The sequence below is a fragment of the Triturus cristatus genome, chromosome 12 (assembly GCF_964204655.1).
Source record: "Triturus cristatus chromosome 12, aTriCri1.1, whole genome shotgun sequence".
Lineage (NCBI taxonomy): Eukaryota > Metazoa > Chordata > Amphibia > Caudata > Salamandridae > Triturus > Triturus cristatus.
Genome location: NC_140595.1, coordinates 803,472,232 through 803,495,052, shown reverse-complemented (window position 1 = coordinate 803,495,052; position 22,821 = coordinate 803,472,232). Strand labels below are relative to the sequence as shown.

Sequence of the window (22,821 nt, the reverse complement as noted above, 5' to 3'; positions counted from 1 at the left end):
ATAGATACAGGCACACTCTTTCTGTTACACTGACAGACACAAAGTCATGCAAAACAACTACATACAAATCATGGCTAGTAAAGAAGCACCACATTTATGTGGGATTACACTGAGTATTCAGTGTATGGCCAGTAGCCTACCTGTGAATAAGCCTGTGCCCTCTAAACAAAATGACAAATCATCGCCCCCTCAGTTTCCTTGTAGCCTGTAATGAACTGGCAGTAACTATACCTGACTGTGAAGTGTGGACCATGACAACACAGCAGAATATGGTGGGGCTCTAGAATGCCAAAGAAAACACAGATTGTCACAGGACAAAGTCAAAGACAAACAGGGGCAGAGCAACACAGCTCCCCCAGACTCATGAGACCGTTTGGCCATAAAAAGACTATTCATTTTCCAGGAGAGAAGAATTTCTAGTTAAGGGTATGCAGAGGTGTACAGCCCTGCAACCGGCAACTTTCCAAATTCTTTCTTTTTTCAAAACTGGACGAGAAAACAAAGTACAAACCTTCATACTTTAAAAGGAAAAAGAAGAGTAGATTCAGTGGGAGACCATTTGTGCTCCAGTCAGTGGTGTAGCTAGGGGGGCCGGTCTGCCACAGGTGGCATGAGTTTTGGAGGTGGCTGCTTCCCCTGCTATCACTTGCCAACTCGGGGCGGCAACAGCCCCGCCCCCTGCTCCCCTCCAGCACCCCCGCTCTTCACTGCGGCAAATGCTGAGACCGCCATGGCTGTAGTGAAGAGACCACAAGGGCAGTATGTGAACAGCTATGGTTCAACAGTAACCCATAGCTCTTGTCTCATGCCCTCAACATCCCCACACTTTCCATACGGTATCTCCCTGCCTCCCTCCTCCATCCTTGTTCACAGCGGTGCAACCTATAAGAACTGTCTCCTGCCGGATCACAGTCCCCCCATAATATACCTATACCCTTCTGCTGGCAGGGTGCTGAACCGTCCTTCCATCCTCTTCTGCCACGTGGCACCACCCACTCACCACCATGCCTAGTGATTAATGTGTAGAGTAAAAAAGAGATGCCGGCGTCCAAAGGTTTCTTTCGGAGGTGTCACTAGTGCTACAGAATACGAATGCGGCCTAGTCTTAATGCCAATGCACCCCTCTTTCTTTCACAACTCTACACCACTTCTCTCTTTTAATCAATTCACTCTTGCAGACTCATTTTATCCTTCATATCTCCCTTTGTGAATGCTTTCCCATCTTTCTCCTCCTTGTGTCTCCCTTTCTGTATTTCTCTCTGTTGCACTGATAATGAAAAATAAGTCCTAGTACCTAAAAATGAGGTCAGGTGCCCAGCAGCTGCAACCACCTGCACAGATTAAGCACTGAATTTCTCATAGTCGCCACCGGTTTCCGGATGCAGGATGTCCTCATGGCAGGACACCTTGTGCCTGGAAATCTGGCCTTTATTGGGACCGGATCAGTTTTACTTCACCTCGTGCTAACTCAGGGACCTTTGACTAGGTGAATGTTTACAACTGTACCATCATGAAGGTGAAGTAAAAACTGTGCACACCCCCATTCCTAGTGCAATAAATATACACAATGGTGACACCAGGGTGTCATTCAGTGAAATAATTAAAAATGTATTGAATCTGGTTCCAACAGGTGTTTTGGAAGAAAATTCAAAAACTGGTTGCAAACAGTCCAGGAGCAAACCCATTGCCTGGTGACGGGGACAGTTTAAGCCCAGTGTAAGATATAGATTGCAAGAAAAATGCTCATTGTTTTGTAGCTGGATAGGAAATAGCCTTTAATACTTTTCTGTCACCAACATGTCCATACATATGTATGTCATCGTCTCCATTTCCTTCCACCCAGGTGAATAAGGAAGAGCTATGAGGCTGCCGAGGGGGGCCCTGAAAAGATGCGGTATTTTGCTGATGGTGTGCATCTCTCTGCTGCTCTGTGCTCTGCTGCACACCATGCAGGCAGACAGAACCTGGTCCACAAGGAAAACTGATCTTTTAATTGTTTCTGAGTCTCGGCGTCTTTCTGGTCACTCCTCCCTGGAGATGTCTGATGGGATGTTCGTCTACCATCTCAACCTGCATGAGCACCAATCAGAATTCCCCTACTTTCAGCATCACCAGTGCCGATTGCAGCAGGAAAGGCTGAACTTTTGTCGTGTGGCACAGAATAAGTCTCTCCTCCTGCTGGCCACCAAATCCCACCCAGAAGCGTTCCGGAGGCGAGTTGCTCTGCGCCAGACTTGGGCCAGAGATGAGCAGCTCTCTGACTTTGTGGTCAAGCATGTCTTTCTCATGGCACAGTCCCCGGATCAGACACAGATGCAGCAGGTGGCAGAGGAGAATGCTGCACATAAGGACATCCTTCTGTGGGACTTTGCTGAAAGCCATCACAACTTGTCGCTGAAGGAGCGCTGCTTCATTGAGTGGCTGCACTACAACTGCAAGGAGGTGGATTTTATCTTCAAAGGTACGTCTGATGATGTTTGTGAATTGGATGTGGAGCTGTAGTGAGGTTGTTACATTGGTAGTAAGTCTCCAGGGCCTCCCTTGACTCACTGATGGTCATCAGCAAATGAATGACCAGGAGCTGCTGTCTGCACTCACTCCTTAGACAAGTGCAGAAGCCCATGTGCCACTGGTTCAGTATTCGCCTCAAGAGGAGATGATAGCTGTTAGAATCGGGGGTCTCTGGTTGGCGCAGGTATGCACTTGCGACAAGCAGGGACCCTCTCCTCCAAGTCAGGGCAAAGGATTGCTCTCAGCAGACAACCCCTGCTCACCCTCTAGGTAGTGTGGCGCGAGCAGTCAGGCTAATCACTAGAGCACATATGGTTAAGCACTTGCAATGTTCCACAATAATCACCAACCCACCACACAGAGGCACCAGACGGTATTAGTAAAAATATTGCTCTTTATATAGATTTCTTAAGCAGGCTTTTAAATACAGTCTTTAGGCTTTGAAAGGGGTTCCAGTTACTTGTTACGATTTAGGATGCCACAGTTCTTATAAATTCAAGGCTGGGTGCTGACTGCACCTCATTGGGTTCTGTGCGCGTCGTAGCAATCTCCGTACGCGACGTACTGCTCTTTGTACGCATTGTACCGCTCTTCGGGACGATCTCCATGATACTTCACGCTTCCCGCGTGAGCAGGTGTACGGGGCCGATGATCTCGAGGCAGTACGGGCCGTATGGGTTGCCTACGACGAGGCGTACAGTTCTCAGTGAGGCCGCCGTACGCTGCTGGTACGCTGGGGGGTAAAAAGGGCGCACAGTTCTCTACGCTGCAGCCGTATGCTGCAGGTACGCTTGGATCTTGGAAGCGCACAGTTCGCCTACGCTACAGCCGTATGCTACAGGTACGCTGAGGTTTCTGAAAGCGCACAGTACCTTGTTTCTTCTTGAGGTGTCGAGGCGACTCAGCAGTCGTAGAGGGGGGCGTCCCATGTCGCGGTGCGGTCCTGCTTCTCAGAGGGCAGCGATGCGTTGTGGGGCGCCTCTTGACTTTGACGTCCGTCGCGATGCGGAAGAGGGAGGGGTAGCAGCTTGAAGTGAATCCAGCGGCGAGGCACTGCCAACAGGGTGTCATCCAGGAGAGGCGAACTCAGGTGCAGGCGGTCTTGACAGTGGGCTCTACGGCTCGGGGGCCACAGATGCTCGTTGCTTGGACCGGACGGTCCGTTCTTGCGTTGCGAGCTCCGGCTCGAGGGGGCAGCAGTTCGCGGTGCTCCGGCCAGGTGGGGCAGGCCGTTACGGTGCTAACTGCGGCACGGTCGTCCAGAGGTCACTTTGCTCGGCGGGATGAGGACGCACAGGTTCTCAGAGTGCAGGACAGCGTCTCCGTCGCACTCAGATCTCCGGAGTCAGCGCTGAAGGGGGGAATTCACCAGCAGCAGTTCCCTTCTTCCAGGGAGGGGTAGCGCCCACTGTTCCTGGAGCGCAGTTCAGGAGGCAAGCTCACAAGCAAGCCCTTGGAGATTGTTTCAGATGCACAAGTGAACAAAAAGTCTTTCAGTCTTTTCTTCCTCTCTCCTTCTTGCAGCAAGGCACCCACCACAGGCCAGTCTCTTAGGCTAGAGACAGTAGTCCTCCATGTAGCTTTCCCAGGTCCTTCTCTTCAGGCAGAGTTTCCTCTTGGCGTCAACAGGATATAATTTCTTAGGAGCAGGGCTCCTTCTTTTATACACAGTTTCTTTTGTTCTTTGTGACCAGGGGGCCTGTGCCTGGCTTGGTCCGGTTTTGGAGCACTTTGTTGTGGTGACTCTGCTCTTTCCTTTCAGTGCACAGGGCAGAGACATCAGCCGCTCCACAGGGGGCGGAGCCAGCATTGTGGTGGCAGAGCACAGCCCTATTCAGAGTCAAGGTGTACTCCTCCCACCCATCCTGGTGTAATCTCTCTACCCACCACCTGGCAGCCAGCCCTGTCTCCTGGAATTCCCCTTCCCTGGCCCTCACTGAAACTAGCCAGCACACACACACACACAGCAGAGGCGGACTGAAATGGTTAGGCAAGTAAATACTAACTTTCTAAAAGTAGTATTTACAAACACAGGATATTAAAATAAACTTTACTAAAAGAAGTATTTTATTATTCTGAGTTCAGGCATACTAAACTTGACTTTCTACCATGCTCTCTGAGTCCGCTGGGATTATAGAGTGTAATAATTCCAGCAGCCCATCCTGGCCTATGGAGAGCAGGTAGCCTTCCAATAGTGAAAAACGAAAATGGCTGTAATTCACTATTAGGACATTCCACACACATCAGGGCATGTCCTACCTTATGCTTACAATGCACCCTGCCCTTGGGCCTACCATAGGGGTGACTAATATGTAGTTAAGGGAAGGTTTAGGGACTGGCAAGTAGGTGCACTTGCGCAGTCAGCATGACAGTACCAGACTGCACGCAGGTTCTGCAATGGCAGACCTTAGACACATTTTACTAGGCCGCTTCTGTGGGTGGCACAACCAGTGCTGCAAGCCCACCAGCAGCATTTGCATTTACAAGCCCTGGCACTCCTGGTGCACATTACTAGGGGCTGATCAGAAGATAGTAGCAAAGTAACCATGTCTAAGTAAGGAAGGGTTTACTATATTTACTTACATGTATACATATTGTCAAGGTAAGTAGGTGTAGAATTAAACATAGTAAATCTATTCTTACCTATATAATCTTACCTTCTGTGTACTTTTGGCCTTGATTTTTTTACTACGGTATACTGGTAACTCAATATTCCCTAATCGCTATTGCAGACTATAGTCATTGCAGCCTTATTGCAAATGATGCCATCGGTTTGAATTCTTCAGTTTTCCTGCTAGACATCACAGTCACGGATTGCGAATGTCTCCAGGGGAAGGGGAGAGAGGGTCTCTTCTGCCTATGTGGGATCATCCCACTATCTCTAAATTAAATTGCATTCATTTAGCGCTTCGTACCCCTGAGGAGGCATCGAAGTGGGCAGAACTCCCCACCACCCCTGGCTGCCAATGTTTGAATAAAGTGGCAAAATGGCTGTCAGATCCCAAAATGTGCCTCACAGCGGTAGGCGGAGTTTCCACCATAACTATAATATAGGTGGAACCCTTGCCTCCCCCCACCTATTATGGTAGCAGTTGAAAACATTGACTGCAAAAACATATTTTCAAAAATAGAATTTCCAAATCATAGACTACCAAGATAATGAACTATAAATCTGGTGCATGTGGGTGGGAGAATTGGAGTTTGACTTGAGGAGGCAATACCTATATTAAAAAAACTCAAGGCCAGGATGTTTGTGAACATTGTCTGTAGGCCAAAAAACAAAACCATCTACCCCTTGCCCTTGGGCAGAGAGGGATGGATGCAGGTGAGGTGCAAAAAAAAAAATCAGCAGCCCTGCCAAGGACCACGCATCAATCAATCAGCATTTGTAGAGTGTCGCACTGTCAGCCCTGGGGAGTTTCTGGACACTGGGGTGCAAAATTTTCATCATGCCAGCTAACCCTGTGACAGGTCTTGAGCAAACGGGTAGAAAAGGCAAAACAGAGGGCAGAAAAATGAGCGAGCAGAAAAGGCAAAACAGAGGGCAGAAAACTAGCAGAAAAAGCAAAACAGAGCAGAAAAATGAGCAGTAAAGGCAAAAAAGAGCAGGGGAGGCCAAAACAGAGAGTAGAAAAGCAAGCAGAAAAATGCCAAAATGAGGGCAGAAAGAGAGTAGAAAAAGGCAAAACAGAGGGCAGAAAAAAAAGCAGAAAAAGGCAAAACAGAGGGCAGAAAAACAAGCAGAAAAGGCAAAACAGGGCAAATCAGAGGGCAGGAAAGGCAAAATAGAGCAGAAGAAGCCAAAACAGAGGGCTCCAAATGAGCAGAAAATGCAAAACAGAAGACAGAAAAACAAACAGAGATGGCAAAACAAAGGGCAGAAAAACAATCAGGAAAGGCAAAACAAAAAACGAGCAGAGGAAGTACAAACAGAGGGCAGAAAAAGAAGAAGAAAGAGCAGAAGAGGGTAAAACAGAGGGAAGCAAAACAAGCAGAAAAGGCATAACGGAAGGTGAGAAAAACAAGCAGAGAGGCAAAACAGAGCAAGAAATGAGCAGAGAAGGCACAAACAGAGAGCAGCAGGTAGACAGGCAGCGGAGGGTAGCGGTCTGCGGGCAAGCTGGACAGGAGAACTGTTGCAGGGGGAATTGGCACAAGGATCTGCTAAATTGGGTTGCGCTCTGGCCTCCATTAAGTAGGTCCTGGGGAGAGGCTGGTGCACTGGGTGGCCGGAGGAGGGAAGTGGCCGGAGGAGGGAAGTGACCGGAGGAGGGAAGTGGCGGGAGGAGAGAAGTGGCGGGAGGAGGGGAAATGGCAGTAACTAATGAGCAGTAAAATGCAAACCAGAGGGCAGAAACATTTGCAGAAAAGGCAAAACAGGGCAGAAAAACAAGCAGTAAAGGCAAAACAGAGTAGAAGAGAGAAAAACAGAAGGCAGAAAAATGAGAAGGAAACGCAAAACAGAGGGCAGAAAAATTTGCAGAAAAGGCAAAACAGAGGGCAGAAAAACAAGCAGAAAAGTCAAAACGCAGCAAGAAACTAGCAGAGAAAGTACAGCGGGCAGAAAAACAAGAAGGAAGGCAAGAGAGAGCAGAAGAGGGCAAAACAGGGCAGAAAAGACAAAACGGGACAGAAAAACGAGCTGAAAAGGCAAAATAGAGGGCAGAAAAATGAGCAGGAAAGGCAAAACAGAGCAGAAGAGGGTGAAACAGAGAGCAGAAAAACGAGTAGAAAAGGTAAAACAGAGGGGCAGAGAAATGAGCCAAAAGGCAAAACAGAGGGCAGAAAAAGCCAAAACAGAGGGCAGAAAAATGACTAGAAGTGACACAATAGAGCAAGAAATGAGCAGAGGAGGCACAAACAGAGAGCAGCCGGTAGACAGACAGCAGAGGGTAGCGGACTGCGAGCAAGCTGGACATGAGAACTGTCGCAGGGTGAGCAGGCATGAGGACCTGCTCAATGGTGTTGTACTGCATCCTCCATTAAGTAGGGGTGAGGGGGGTGCTGGGTGGCGGGAGGAGGGCAATGACAGATGGTGGGATACGGTGGGAAGAGGGAAACAACAGAAAAAGACAAAGTAGAGGGCAGAAAAACAAGCAGAAATAGGTTAAACAGAGGGCAGAAAAACAAGCAGAAAAGGCAAAACAGAGGGCAGAAAAATGAGCAGGCAAAACAGAACAGAATAGGGCAAAACAGAGGGCAGAGAAATGAGCAGAAAAGGCAAAATGGAGACAAAACTGAGGGCAGAAAAATGAGCAGACAATGCAAAACAGAACAGAATAGGGCAAAACCGAGGGCAGAGAAATGAGCAGAAAAGGCAAAATGGAGACAAAACTGAGGGCAGAAAAATGAGCAGGAAATGCAAAACAGAATAGGGCAAAACAGAGGGCAGAGAAATGAGCAGTAAGGCAAAACGTAGGGCAGGAAAATGAGCAGAAAAGGAAAACAGAGCAGGGGAGACACAAACAGAGGGCAGCAGGTAGAAAGGCAACAGGGGTAGCGGACTGTGGGCAAGTTGGTTAGGCAATCAATCAATCAATCAATCAACTTTATTTCACATTTGGATCAATGCATAAAAGGTATATAAAATCATAAATAATAGCCATCCAATAAAAGTCATAGTTTCATCCAAGCACGTTAGCCAATATGGGTTTGATAGGGACAACAATAGGGGTACAATTATATAGGTCATTAAAACTTTTAGCATACCCGGAGAGTCACAAACACAGACATACAAGCTCTTAAGGCGTGCCCCTTATGGGTTAATATTTACCTTTCTGCTCTTTAAAACAGCTATTAAGAAAGACGCGATCATAAAGCATATGTATGGTGTTTCGGGTAGTCGAAGAGTTTCAAGAGCCTGATTGTGCGAGCATTGACCCTGTTTTCTCAGTAATGGGATAATACATTTTTTCCTCTCAGCGTTATAAAATGAGCAGAAAATAGAAGATGCGAAATGGATTGGCTGGAAAAACCGTCGCAAGGATATAAAGACAACTGGTTTACCAAGTAAGCTGGATACTCAGCCATTAACTAAATATAATTCAGTCTAAATCTCACCAGTGTAAAACGGTGTCTGATGTTCGTAACAAATGAGAGATAAGATTGGTGCCCAGTTGCCACAGTTGGTGATGTTCGGTAGGTAATAACTGAGTTTTATTTTGCCAACAATCTTGAGTGCATTTGGCAATAAAAAGTTCTTTTAATCAGGATTTAGAAAAGGATATGCACTCGGATGGTGAGTTAAACAAAAACTCTAAGTTTAGCTTGCTAAAAGGCTGCTTTACATATGCTAGCAATGTAATCGAGGGAGCTCGGTCCAAAGATAAAATGTCCTTTAACACAATTTGATTTAAAGGGACCATTTCCCTTTTCCAGATCGAGAGCCAAGTTAAAAGGGGGGACATGTTTAAAATATCAGATATAAACGGGAAGCCTAGTTCCTTATGGACTAAAGTATTTGAGCATGAACTGGGGATGTCCAGTAGTCTCTTTAAAAATGTGTCCTCTATAACTTGCAAGGAATCAACATGTGCTATACTCCAGATTGCTGCACCATAGGTCGCTATGAATAATGTTCTTGCAGAGTACATTTCTCACATTTCTTTGATTGGTTTGTTCCCTATTTTTATTGCAAAATTCAAAGGCCAGATATACTTTTGGTCATCTGGTTCACTCTATTTCTGGCCATTATAGCCCAATTTAGTTTTTTGCAAAGAGAATGCCCAAATACATAAAGTTATCCACTCTTTCCAAATTTCTACCATTTCTATGGAGTCGCATTAATTTACATCGGTTAGCCCACATATGCTTGGGTAAGTGTGCTTACAAATATGAGTAGTAAAATCTCCAACCCAAACAATGAATAACTGTCTAGGATGAGGAGAAAGCAGTGCCTCCATGGTGCGCCTCAATTCTTTAAACACTTCTGTTGGATTTATAAAATTATTGTTATAAAAATGTATTAGCAATAAGTCTGGCCTCCTCCATCCTCTGGCTACTTCAATATAAAATAAGCTGAACTATTTACACAATTTACCTTATCAAAAGGGATAGTGTTAGTAATGAGTGTTATTAAGCCCCCTTTTGCTCTACCTGAGTTTGAGGGAGCTGCTGGATTAAAAAAGGAATTGTAACCATTTAGGAAGATAGGCTTCTGTTCCCAAGTTTCCTGTAAGCAAATAATTCTGGCATTCTGCAACTCACTTTCCCATGCCATGCTACCTTTTTTTATTACAGAAGCCGGCTATATTCCATGAGAAGACTAAAATCACTCCTTGCTCAGGCTGGGGCAAAGGATCCCCCCTACGGACAACAAATAACATACTGGGTGGATCGTGTGTGTCAAGACTCGTGGTGACCGAGCCGCCGATCCCGTAAAAACCCCTAACCCGGGCTTGTGCTCTATGGTCGCAAGTATGTGATATACAAAATAGAGGTGATGGTTTAGAAGAGAGACTGAGTCAATCGCAGATTTCGATGTCCTCTAGTAAGGCAAATCTATTTGCTAAAACTATATTATTATTATTAGCCAGCCGAGGGGTGCAAAATAAGTTATTATTTGCAGGGGGTCTTAAACTTTGAATGTTATTTTTAAGCATAGAGGGTGGTTTCTAGAAGAAGCCCAGCGGGACGATGAACATCTGGGACTGTAAGGAAGGTGCTATCGGTAATTGACATAACAGATCCTTCACCAACTAGCGGTTGTCCAAATTAAGGATGATGCAGTCATTTTCAATTGATTTTGGATCTGGGCCTACCCAGGGGATTCTTCCGGCCGTAATCAGGCGATCTTGTATTAGGTGGACTATATTAGTGGCTTGCGACAACCCGTGCCGAGCATTAGCCATGAAATGGGCAGGTAATTAATTTTGGGATGCTCTAATCAGTGGGACATTAACCCTAATTATCACAAAGGGCCACACCGCAGGTGGTAAATTCAGAGTGAAAGGGTTGCTACTCTTTTTGAGGTACTGCTCGCTGACTGTACTTTATTTGGTGCTGTGCACACGCTAGGAGTAATGCCTTCAGGACCAAACTGCTGCATGCTACTAATAGATCCAGGGGGAACCACATTCAACTGGGCCATCTTTTGTGGGATCTCTATATTCATGAGTTGAGTCCCACCTGTGCTTTGACTGTCTGCAGCCGAGTTTTTATTTTCTTGCCCCTGGGGCTGATTATGAGTAATAATACTATGACATTTGCTGGTGCTACCAAATTGCCCCCCTCCCCCCGGCTGTAACACAGTTTGTGTCAGTAGTTTGTTTGGCCACCAGATCAGCAGAAGTACGTTCACTAACGTCTAGTCGAGAAACGATCGGATCTATACGCTTTTTAACGTTCGCTTTGACATCCTGCCATTTCAAGGCCAATGTAGCATTATTCTGTAAGGGGGCTGGGGTGGTTGCGGCGTCTTGAGAAGAATTGCCCTTTCTTGTTTTTTTGGCAATGGTAGCTAGGGCAGGTTTGGGTGGCCCTCTTTTCCTTTTAGCAGTGAGGATGGCTACCTTGGATGATGACTGGTTTGCAGCAGAACAGACTGGTGTAGGCACAGTTGTTTGGGGGGATCGAAAACAATGGGCTGGTCAGCTGATAAAGGGGGAACAACCCGACCAGGTGAATGGAGAAGGTCATTTAAACACCCCCCGGCTCCCAATGACAGCCTCCTCTCTGCAATTGTAATTTCTTTGTCCAAAGCAGTTGTGGCTTTCGCCAAAAAATTATCTAATGAAGTAATCGTTACCTCTTCCGTAGCTGTCTGATTTGCCTTTTTCTTCCCTATTCTACTGAAGATGAATGGGGTTGACTTGTTAAAGGGAGGCCCAGCCTCCTCCGGGATCTGCAGGCTTGGATGGGCCCGCCCTTGGCCCAGGCTTTGCCCGGGCGATTCACGGGCGTGTCCCCATGCGAGTCCCTGTCAGTGGGAGCGTAGCGCGCATATGAGGGCAAGTTCTCTGAAGCAGGGGATGTTGGGAGGTGAAGTCTCCCCGGCGGTGATAGTAGTTGCATGGCTCTCCCCAAGCAGAAACAAGCAGGGTCTTGGCGGCTTGCACTGCTGCATGAGCATAGTGCGCTAATGAGCGAGAGCCCTCTGAAGCACGGGATGTTGGGAGATGAAGTCTCCCCAGTGGTGATAGTAGTGGCATGGCTCTCCCCAAGCAGAAACAAGCAGGCTGATGGCGGCTTACACTGCCGTGGGAATGTAGCACGCTTATGAGCGTGAGTCCTATGAAGCTGTGGATGTTGGGAGATTAAGTCTCCACAGCGTTGACAGTAGTGGCACTGCTCTCCCCAAGCAGAAACGAGCAGGCTGTTGGCGGCTTACCTGCATCAGACATTCGACTAATGCTTTATAGTGCTGGTGTCTGCAACACCGCACTAAAATGCATTAGTTGCACATTATAGCGCCGGGGACCATTCCAGGATGAGGTGCATGCTTAGTGAGGTATGGCCACATTGAAATGAAATGAAAAGAATATTTGTAAAGCGCGGTAGCTACCCTGAGGCATCCTAGCGCTGCAGACAAATGTGGGCAAGGAGGTTGCTGGGGTCTATAAGGGTTTGTTGAAAAGGAAAGTATTTAGGAGTTTGCGGAAAGGCAGTAGGTTGGGCTCTGCTCGCAGATGGAGGGGAAGAGAGTTCCACAGTTTTGCTGAATTATAGGAAAAGGAGCGACCACCGCACCTTGCTCTCTTGATTTGTGAGATACTTTTCTATCCAACGTGCTTAAACTAACATGCTCTTCCTGCCACTTGGCTATTGCTGCTGCCCGGAGCCTGCTCCCTGACAAAACTAATTGTCTCCCTCTCTCACAGAATCTGTATTACAACACCTTATATTCATCCCAGAGAACCACACTGGCAAATGCTGTTGCTTACATTATACTGAAAATTAGAGGCAGGACTGGGCTTCAGTTCAATGAAGCCCAGCCTCGCCTGCCTCTGAGTCTCTCTGAGTGTCAAACCGTCCATGTGGTCTGCCTCTTTGACACCTTCACTGACTTACATAAAAAAACACACAACCTGATGAGTCTCTGCAGCACGGGATCCGGATTACGCCTTGCCTGTAAACAGCCACATACCTGGTCAAGACAGGTGTGTGAGGGTTCAAAGAATATATATACCCTTACAACGCATGTGAATACATAGCAATGCAATTACAACGCGGACGTTACAATGACCGTGTTGTTAGAACGCATACCATTACATCGCAAGTCATTACAACGACTTACTTTAGGTGGTGCGCTGCAATTAGGAATAGTATCATTTACTATTCCAACTCCAGCCTGCGCAACAGTAGGGAAGGTGTTGGATTCTAAATCCAACACCATTGCGCCCCCCACAGCAAGTCGTACTAATGACTTGCGATGTAATGGTATGCGTACAAACAACACGGTCATTGTAGCAACTGTGTTGTAATGGCATGCATTGTGGAGATAGCGTTGTAAATGCTGTTTACCAGGACAAACTACCCCCACTCTTAGGCAAGGCGGGGTGGAAAACAAATACACCCTCCACCATTGACCAAAGATCCCCTTCCTTCTATGGCAAGGGTGGAGTGAAGAGCACTAGGTACCCTCTTGCCCTTCGGTAAAGCAAGCAATAGGAAAAAATAACTCACATCAGTAATCGATACGTCGAGAGTGGATATGTGTTTTAAGAAATCTTGTTGATTGATCAGAAGGAATGGGCATTGTTTCTAAATAAAAGATGAATTTGCAAGTGTGGGATGAGTTTTATTCCACTGAGGTGCTGTGAAGGATTGAAGAACTTGTGGGTAAAGGCTCCAAGATTTTGTAGCGATTCTGATGACTTATATGTATGAGGGTATTTGTATATGTGTCTGAAATTTATAATTTATATAATTGGATTAGTTTAATTTGCTTTCTAAAGTTTGAGGGGGTGTGCAATATCTAAGGCTCCTTTTTACACTGAAATACAGATGAACAACATTATTTTCCTTGTCTGTATTTGTTAGAAGAATTGAAAAAAAACAGGTAAGTGTGCCTTGATACCTCCGACACTGACATTAACCCTGGGCACTGCATGTGAGGAGACCCCTCAAGTACCAGCTCCTTGCAGACCATCACTTGGTGTCCTACAGAGTAACAGAGGTAAACCAAGGAAGTGTGGGAGCCTTGTTACCTCCGGCAGTGACATTAACTCTGGACACTTGATGTGAGAAGACCCCTCGAGTACCAGTTCCTGCAGACCATCCCTCTGTGTCTGACAGAGTAACAGGTGAAACAGGGAAGCATGGGAGCCTTGTTACCTCTCGCACTAAAATGAACACTGGACACTGTATGTAAAGGTGACCCCTTGGCTACCAGCTCCTGCAGACTATCACTGTGTGTCTGGCAGAGTTACAAAGATGAACCCCGAGAGTGTGGGGGCCTCATTACACTCTGCTCAACGACAAAGGTTGTATCCCTCCACCATGCCTGCCCTATGCAGCCTTCACCTTTTGTGTTGTGCCCAGATTGCTCAGTCCCCAGAGGGCGCCACAGACCTGGAACCCCTGGATCCACGGATCACACCTGAACTTCGCACGCTGCGCACCCCTAATACTTCATCTCGACATAAGGACCCCGACCATGTGCGTCCGACTGAAGAAAGGTAAGCTGTGGATTCATTCAGGAGCTACAGGCACTGAACATGTAAGACTGAAAAAGATGCTGACAAGACATTCCACGACCCTGAGCAGGTCCGGACTGGGAACTGAAAGCAGCCCTGGCAAAATTCGGCAGACCGGCCCCCGTCCGGCGCGTAGCGAGCGAGCGCAGCGAGCGAGCCCGACTTCTACTAGGGGTGTTTGGGGGGGGTTCTTCCCCCAAGAAAATTTTGGAAAACAACCGACCAAAATGGTGAATTTTACAGCACATTTTTCATTACATATTCAATTGTATCAACTTTCAGAGCACAGTAAATAGTAGATGATGACCTTCAAGAGCACCAGGTTACCCACCCAGTCATATGTACCCATAGACATTCTTTCAGAGAGCACCAAAAATAGGTACAAGTAGTAAATCAGAGAGAAGTAAAAGTGAGACCAGCCCCTACATGGTGTGTAGCGAGCAAGCACAGTGAGCAACCACTACTAGGGGGAGTTTGGAGGGTTGAACTTGTCCCCCCCCAAGAAATTTGGGAGACAGAAAAAGCCAAAAGAAAAAGCATTTTTCAACACATTTTTCATTATATATTAGATTGTATTAACTTTTAAAGCATAGTAAATGACTACCTTGAGGAGCGCCAAGATACATAGTCATAACTCACAGACATTCCTACAGAGAACACTAAAAAATGAAATGTCGAGCACGAAACATGAATTTAAATATAACCAATTTATTCTTCATATAAAATAGCATAAAGACATTTAAAAACGCACTTAACTTCAAACAATTGTGCAAAGGTTCAGAGTAAATAGTGTACAAGACAATGTGCAAACATTAAATGATTTTTCTATCCTGAGTTTTGTAAACAGTGCTCAAATAAAGCATCTTATATAAAAGTGCAACACTGCACAACATTATGATTGTGTGCATATTGACATTGTAAACAGTTAACATGACCTGCCTGTAGTAGCAAATCCTTAATATGAAACACTGTAAAAACATAATAACGTACTTCTTCTCAAACAAGTGATATATTCAATTGCACTTTGTATTAATTTGTGTCAAGAGGATGTTTCACAGATGAGATGTGGGAGCAAGTCCCCAAGCAACCACCCATGGGTTTTGATGTTACCTACTAACAAAGGTAGACCTAGATTTAAGACAAGCATAGGATTTTGTAGTGGATGTATATTACTTGTTGTTTCAGTGCAAAACCTATGCTAAACGTAATGCACACAGCCTTTCACCATGGTACAAAGGTGTGTGCGTGGTGCAAAGCAGGCTCAAAGAGAGCCAACGCAAGGAGGTCATCTCTGGTTATTGCACTGCGATGTTTAATATTTATAAATGGCCCTCGAAATGTTGACGGTAACGTGCAAAAGTCAAATGCTTTTCATGTCCAGAGTGCAACCGTCAAAGAAAATATATTTTTTAAATGCTCAGCTAAGAAATGTGGTAACTTAAGCTCACATTTTAAAGTGTTAACATGCCTTGCATCAATTTGCTTTTGGAGGCAAAAAGATCAATGATTTTCTCATTGCTAATTCGCATTAAAGCATCTTTTTCCACAGACATAAGCATAAAGGCTTCCAAACGTGACTGAGAGAGAGAATTACGCAGCCTATTCAAGATGTACTTGAGCTTCGAAAAAGTTCTTTCACAAGCCACCTGAGAGGAGGAAAGAGTCAATGCCAACTTATAGGCATTAAAGAGAGAAGAGTAGGCTTTACTGTACAGGTTATAACGCAATAATAAACTATAGCAGCAAGCAATACATCCTACATCTAATGCATGGGGCTTGGTTATATGGTATACAGAAACTGTTGAGATGTGTGCCTCGAGCATGCTTTGCACAATTTCATTTCCTAAACAGGGAATCCCACAGATTCAGGCAGCTATAACGTGGTAAATAGAGGATCACCCATTCTCTTGCAGACACATGTTATGAATTTCAAACATGTAAATAATTCCAACTCAAGAAATCTCAATAATTGGCTCCTTTTCTGTCATGTACGTTTTCATTGGGAAGTATTATCATTAACACTAAAATTATTTTTTGGGGTATCAGCATTAATAATGATGTCAGTGCCTTCTGTTTGGTTCTTTCCATCAGTCTATCTGCACATGCCTGGCGTCCACAAAAGTATCAACATAGCCTGAAATTATTTTTCTGATCGCTTCTCAGAATTTGTTGAGAGACGGCACATGGTCGTGTGAGATCGCATGGGAGTGGTGGCCAAGACAGAGTGAGAGGCCTCTCTCCAGTGCAGTTGTAAGAAATAGCATATTAAAGTTTCGGATCATGTGTCACGAATAGACTGCACAATGTTGAGTGATCATAACTCTTCAAGAGAGTGTTTCCTAGGACAGACTCAGAGAAACCACAGAAAATAAAATCTCAACAGAAGGAGAAACTGCTTCATTGAACAGAGTCCGACTGAGGCATGGTGTAAAACAGAATAAGATCACAACTGAAGAATGGAGTCCACTCCCTAGGACATGCTCAGAGATAGCACAGTACAGACTGAAATTACAACCTGCAGATTACTTCCTGAGTAGGTGTAAAAGAGATTGAAATTGCATACATTGCTGCCCAGGACTCTTTAAGGGACCGTACTGTGATGATCACAACACCCTTCGGGCCACTCTTGATTTTTCAACAAAAAGTGCTATGCGTGTTAGGCTTTTTTTTTTTTAAGACCGTTTCAACGTCAACTTTACAGAATAAAAACTACATTCTGATTTTTTTATTTTGTACGTTGTCACACATTAAGCATGTGAAGTCACACATGAGCACACAGGCCACTGAGCCCAGACAGTGTGGAAGTGTCACACATAAGCACCTAGGCACTGACCCAGGCCTGGTGGTCACACCAGGCCAGTAAGCATGCAAACGTCACACATAAGCACCCAGGCCAGTAAGCATGGAAGTGTCACACATGAGCCTCCAGGTCACGGAGGCCAGAAACTATGGAAATAGCGCACATAAGCACCCAGGCCAGAAAGCATGGAAACGTCACACATAAGCACCAAGGCTGCCAGAAGGCATGGAAATGTCTCAAATGGCACCCTGGCTAGAAAGCATGAAAAATTAACACAAAGACCCTGGCATGACACATGTGACAGTTGAGACCCGGAGGTATCATAGTGCTTTACATGAGGAATATCACTTGAGTGGGTGGCACAATAAGTGTTGCAAGCCCACTAGCAGCATTTAATGTACAGTCCCTATGTATATGCAGAACCACATTTCTAAGTAAATTAAATTTGCCAATTCGGTGTCAGCCAATTTTACCAAGTTTGAAAGGAAAGAGCGCAAGCACTTTAGTACTGGTTAGCGGACGGTGGTAAAGTGCACTGAGCCCTAAGAGCCAACAAAATTAGCCTTTTCTGATGTAATAAAGCAGATCAAACCGGATTTTAATTTGGAGGAATCTGAGGCCAACAAGGACATATCTAACCATGTCTCAGCAGTCAGTATGAACAATATGTATCTAAAAACATTTTACATGTGCTAATGGCGCTGGGACTTTTTCTGTAGCTTCTCATTTTACGCCCAGCTGTTTCAACGCCTACAACGTGCACATCTATAATTCACATGCAAACAGTGAACGGTCATTGGGGTGTGGGTGACATGCCGGAAGATATCGACTGGCTTCACAAGCTGTACCACACCCTGATCATGGAGAAGATCTCAGCTACAGTAAACCACCAGCCGCAACAGTTTGAGAAGCAGTGGAGCCCCTGCTTAAATTTTCTCACAAATGCATTTTGAGAACTCTTGCCCGAAATATCTACGAGTGCTGCACCTCACAGACCTGGGTTACTGTGCAATGGTGTACATGGACCTGCTCCTAAAGGGCAAAATGGATCCTTTATCAAGCTTATGAGTGAACAGGATGTTTTTCTCATTATCTCCTCCTACTTTCTCCCCCAAATTTCCATTATTCCCCCCTTTCCTTTCCCTCCTCTCTAGCATTTCCTGGCGTCACTGGGGATTTCGACATATGACACTGGCCTTGTAACCATAACATACAATTATCTCCTTTATCAGTACAATTTAGTGATCTTGTGCTATGGAGGGGGGGGGAGGTCACAGTGGTGGGCATTTAGTGTGGTATGGTAAATCTGGTCCCATTCTCAACAGATCAGTATTACAATTATTCAGAGATAGCAACGAGATTGTTGAGCAGGCAATGCAATGCAAACTGTAATGGGAATGTTTTGAAAAGTTAGGTAGAAACTACAATGCGGAAGGCCGGTGTTATTTCTACGAGACTGCGTGTATTCTGCTACTGTACGGTACCTGTGCCAATCAATGCCTCTTAAGTGATGAATGTGATCTGGCCTCAGGCTCTCCTCCTTACTGCAGCATGATGTTCTATTATCATTTTGCAGTGGCAGGCCAAATGGAGTGAGTCAGTGTAAAATTGCTATAAATTTCGCGTATTTGTGTGATTACATATTTGATTGCCGGCCTCAGCGAGGTAGCAGTACTTGTGAGATAAAGAAAACAGCGCGGAAATAGAAGCCACTGTTTCGGGGGAGGTCGCATATTATCTTGTTGAATCAATGCGCTGCTTCAGAATGTACAACCGCATAAAAAGCTGCACCGTATAGAAGTGCGCGATCCCGGCTACTTGGAGAAGTGTTCAATAGCAATTGGTTTCATCATGACAAAGAAGTAATACCTTTCCTGGAAAGGTATTACTTCTTTCCTCCCCTTCAACACTGAAGCGAACAATTTTGGCTTTAACTTGCTGGTATAGTCACGCCCTGCCCCCCCAAACCTCCCTCACTGCACCCACCAGCACGTCGCCACCTCCCTGAGTGTGTGTCTGTTTATGTGCGCCAGGGTCAGGAGGGAGAGTGTTGTTTGGCACATGGCTGCCAAGTGCTAACTCGCTAGCCAAGCGGAAGTAATTGGGGCTGTTTCGGTTTCCTCACACAGCAAAAGACCAGGCCCTAGCAGCAGGAGGCAACTTTCAAAAGAGGCATTAGCACTGAACACGCAAGTGCGCATTTTACCAGCGCAAACTCCTTTCTTGTGAAATCGGCCTGAAATCCGGAAAATTAAACAAAATATAGGTCATGATTCATGAACCAACTGAGCCAGCGCTTAGGGAACGCACCGAGGGCGACCTTCAACAGATGGAACTGATCAAGGGTACAAAGGCCCATTAGAGGTCAAAAGTTACATTGAAGAAGATGGTAGCAGCGCTAAGCCCTTTACTCTATAACCTGCACCATAAGATGTTAAATTACAATCCTATATCAGAATCGCGATTGATCCTGGAGCCCATAAGACACTATTTGTAGGCTAGCTTCAAATTATGTTTGCATTAGTTGGTGAAAACTTTATTAATAAGAAAGTGCACGAGGGGCACACATGAGCAACAGTATGCAGGAGCATGAATAGTGTCAAAAACCGAGCGCTCTACGTGCCCATGTGTTTCTTGCACCGACTGTGCCGCAATGCTTTGGAGAAGAAGGATAGTCCCAATGTGGTTAGAAAGTGTTGGACCTATCAGTGAACAATCTTGGTATTTCTTTTTTAAAGTCATAACACAATCTTGTTTGTGTCTTTATATGTGTTTGTAGGGTTTTCAGTTTCTAAACCTACATAACTCCCCGCTCCCCCAACATTAACATTTGATTGTTACACCTCCCTACCCGCTGATGGTCAGGCCCTTGAATTTTAGATTGGACTTCTCAGTGAGCTTGCAGGAAGGTCCAGTCCATGGAGACCCAGAGGTAAAAGGCAGTACTTGTTAGAAGGATTGGTGAGTTGCCCCTAGAAACCCAACTTAACTTCCAGGCCCAGTGAGACGACCCCTGTTCTGTAACAGTGCAGTCACCTGTGAGAGGTGCAGTATTAACCCTGGACAGATATTCCTAGCCTAGAAAATTGTATGGAGCCCCATCTGTAAATGCCACTTCTGTATTTGAATGTTTTATCACATTTTATGCACTGCCTTGCAAGCAACGTTTTACTAGTGGTATCTTCCATGGAGTAGGGTGGTGCGAACCTAGTATCCTATATCCATCGATTGCCATGGTATCGTCCAATAATGCAAGACTCTGAGCCAGTATGTGTTTTCAGTTCATATCAGGACTCTAACTGTGACACTATATACGTATTGAGGACAAGATGCTGGTTTGAATGGTTGGTGAATTGGCACAATAACCAATGAGAAGGATGTCTGGTGGTCCTCATGCAGGAAATACAAGAAGAAGACACAATAATCTTTGTCAGGGTTTTAGTTTAAAAAGGTTTTTTTAAATGACTTTAGTGCCATCTATTCTCTGTCTCATCTTCACCCCACCACCATGGTTAATGTTTCCACCATCTGTTTAAGTTCTTATGCATCCAACAAAAAGTATTTCTGGTTGAAATGTGTACAAACAAAAATAAATATACACTAAGTAATTCATGGAAGTATTGCTGGGAACCTTTCTCACAGTAATTCTGATTCTTGGTTCAGAGTCCTCTACAATATTTGGTCACTGGAGATCAACTGTTCAGGTGCAAATATAAAAAACATCAACAACTTTCATCATTAACCATCCTCACCTTTCTCTTCTTTTCGGCAGGTGATGACGATGAGTATGTGAACCCCCTCGGCTTGGTAAAATACCTGAAGGAGACGGTGAATGTCTCCGCAGCAGTCCACGGCTACATCCACAAAGGATCCGACACTGAACGATATGGAAAGTACAAAATCACGGAGGCTATGTACCCTAGCGGCAAATACCCAATGTACCCAGCTGGTGGTGGGTACATCATACCAGGGACCTTCATCCCTGCCTTATACCATGCCTCCACTTGGATGCCCATCTTTCCGCTGGATGATGTCTACTTTGGCTTCCTGGGCTTGGCAGCTGGTTTGACGTATCGGCATGACTTCCGCTTCTGCGTCCAAGGCATGCGACACTTGTGGCACAGCAGATGTGCCTTCAAGGAGGCGCTGGTCGTCCATGGCCTCAATCCAGAAGAGCTGATTAACATCTGGGAGGATGTCCAGAAAGAAGAGCCCTGCGACCCAAGGCCCTTCTGGATCACTGTACTTCTGATCTTTGCTCTTTTAATCATGAGCCTCTTCTTATTGGCAAAGTTTTCAGGCCCTTCTGTGAGACGTTTAAACAAAAGCTAAAAAACATGATGGTGCCTTTACATGGCCCTCTGGGACAAGTCAGGGATGCTCTCTTATTTTTAGCATATGGCATCCGCGCTTTCACTGGGCTCGATTAGACTAGGAAGGGCTATGACTGTCTCTTCTAGGTGTGTTTGGGGGTTCAGGGAACTAGTAATGGAACGTGGATTGATGAAAAGTAAAGCTTATGGGTTCCTCTGCTTTTATGTGAGGTTACCTTTCAGACACTTCCACTAATTGGTCTGTCCAAGCTGGACCATCAGTGACAGTGTGGGTAAGACACTATTTCTTCTGTTGACAGAGTAAAGGTAACCTGATGAAGTCGTTCAGCAATATGAGTTCAAAACTGCACCTTAAATCGCATACTGGCTGCAAATGCCAAACAGAAGAATGAGCTGGATATCAATGTAAAAACAAACACAGACTTTTTATTGTGTCACAAGGACAAATCACAAGACTGATAGAACGGTCCATTCTGGAAAGACCATGGTCAATCAACAGGCTGGACAGGTCACATTGAGGTGGGGTGTAAACCTTCCGTGCTGGAGGTCAGATATGTGTAAGCAACTAGAAACCTCTTCCACTCCTACCTCAACAACACACTGCTCTACTTCCATGTCATCAACGCACACAACCAATCATAAGCTCTCGAAGCCCTTGATTGAGGCATGGATGACCACAGTTTTCCTCAGACTCACCTACTCCAAAGTGCAACTGTTGTTCTGTTTGCAGTTGTCCCATCACTTTCACTGACCTCCTTGAGAGCAAAGCCAGCCAGCTGAAGATCCAGAGCCTGGAGGAACCCTCATATCAGCTTCACCCTTGATACTTAGCTGACTTCTTATTTCCCTGTGTTCAGTCTCATTATCTCTGTCTTCTCTGTGACATGAACCCTTTCAGCCCCCAGAAGATAAATCAACATAATTCAAAACATCTTTAGGACTTCTGGCTCAACCACCATAAGTATCTCTACTGGGACTGACCAAATACCAGAGGCCAAATGTATCAAACTTTGATGCTGGCAATATAGCAGGATAATGTTCTGCCTCTAATGGAGAGGACAGGAATTTGCCATATTTTCTGTGATATGGTGCATTCCTGCACTTTCCTTGTGCTGGCACACTTGTGGCTGCCTAGCTTCAATGCAGACACCCTATTGCCATGATGCAAGGGTGCCAGTGTTGTGGGCAGGATTGTTTTTGTGAAGGAAGGGACACCTTCCTACACAAAACAATACTTAGAGGCATTTTCCTCTTTCTAAGTGTGCTGCAGATTACAGCACACTTTAAAAGAGGAAAATATAATTTCTCCTTGCTGCGCCTCTACCAGGAAGGCGTTACAGTTTGAACACATTCCCAAGTTTACCAGTCCAAGTAAATCTGGGAATGCACCAAAATACATGGTGGATGTGTTGGAACACCCATGCTCCACCAAGGTAGCACCATCCCGGGGTGTAGCAACTCAAGGCACTTACGCTGCCTTGGTTTACTCCAGATTTACAGAGCCACAGAAGGCCACACAAGGTGGTCTTGTGTGGCTTGG

General features: G+C 45.4%; 1 protein-coding gene across 1 annotated transcript; it reads left to right on the top strand.

Annotated features, from left to right (window-relative positions):
* The first annotated feature begins 1,857 nt into the window (after positions 1–1,857).
* On the top strand, positions 1,858–22,629 carry LOC146782904 (N-acetyllactosaminide beta-1,3-N-acetylglucosaminyltransferase 2-like). Its single transcript, XM_085639946.1, has 2 exons — positions 1,858–2,461; positions 20,720–22,629. The coding sequence occupies exons 1-2, from the start codon at positions 1,861–1,863 to the stop codon at positions 21,277–21,279; spliced, it is 1,161 nt and encodes a 386-aa protein (XP_085496072.1). The 5' UTR covers positions 1,858–1,860; the 3' UTR covers positions 21,280–22,629.
* Positions 22,630–22,821: the final 192 nt, after the last annotated feature.

Coding starts and splice junctions, on each gene's coding strand:
- LOC146782904 (XM_085639946.1), top strand. CDS start 1,861: ATGAGGCTGCCGAGGGGGGCCCTGAAAAGATGCGGTATTTTGCTGATG. Junction 2,462..20,719: donor GGTGGATTTTATCTTCAAAG/GTACGTCTGATG, acceptor TCTTTTCGGCAG/GTGATGACGATGAGTATGTG.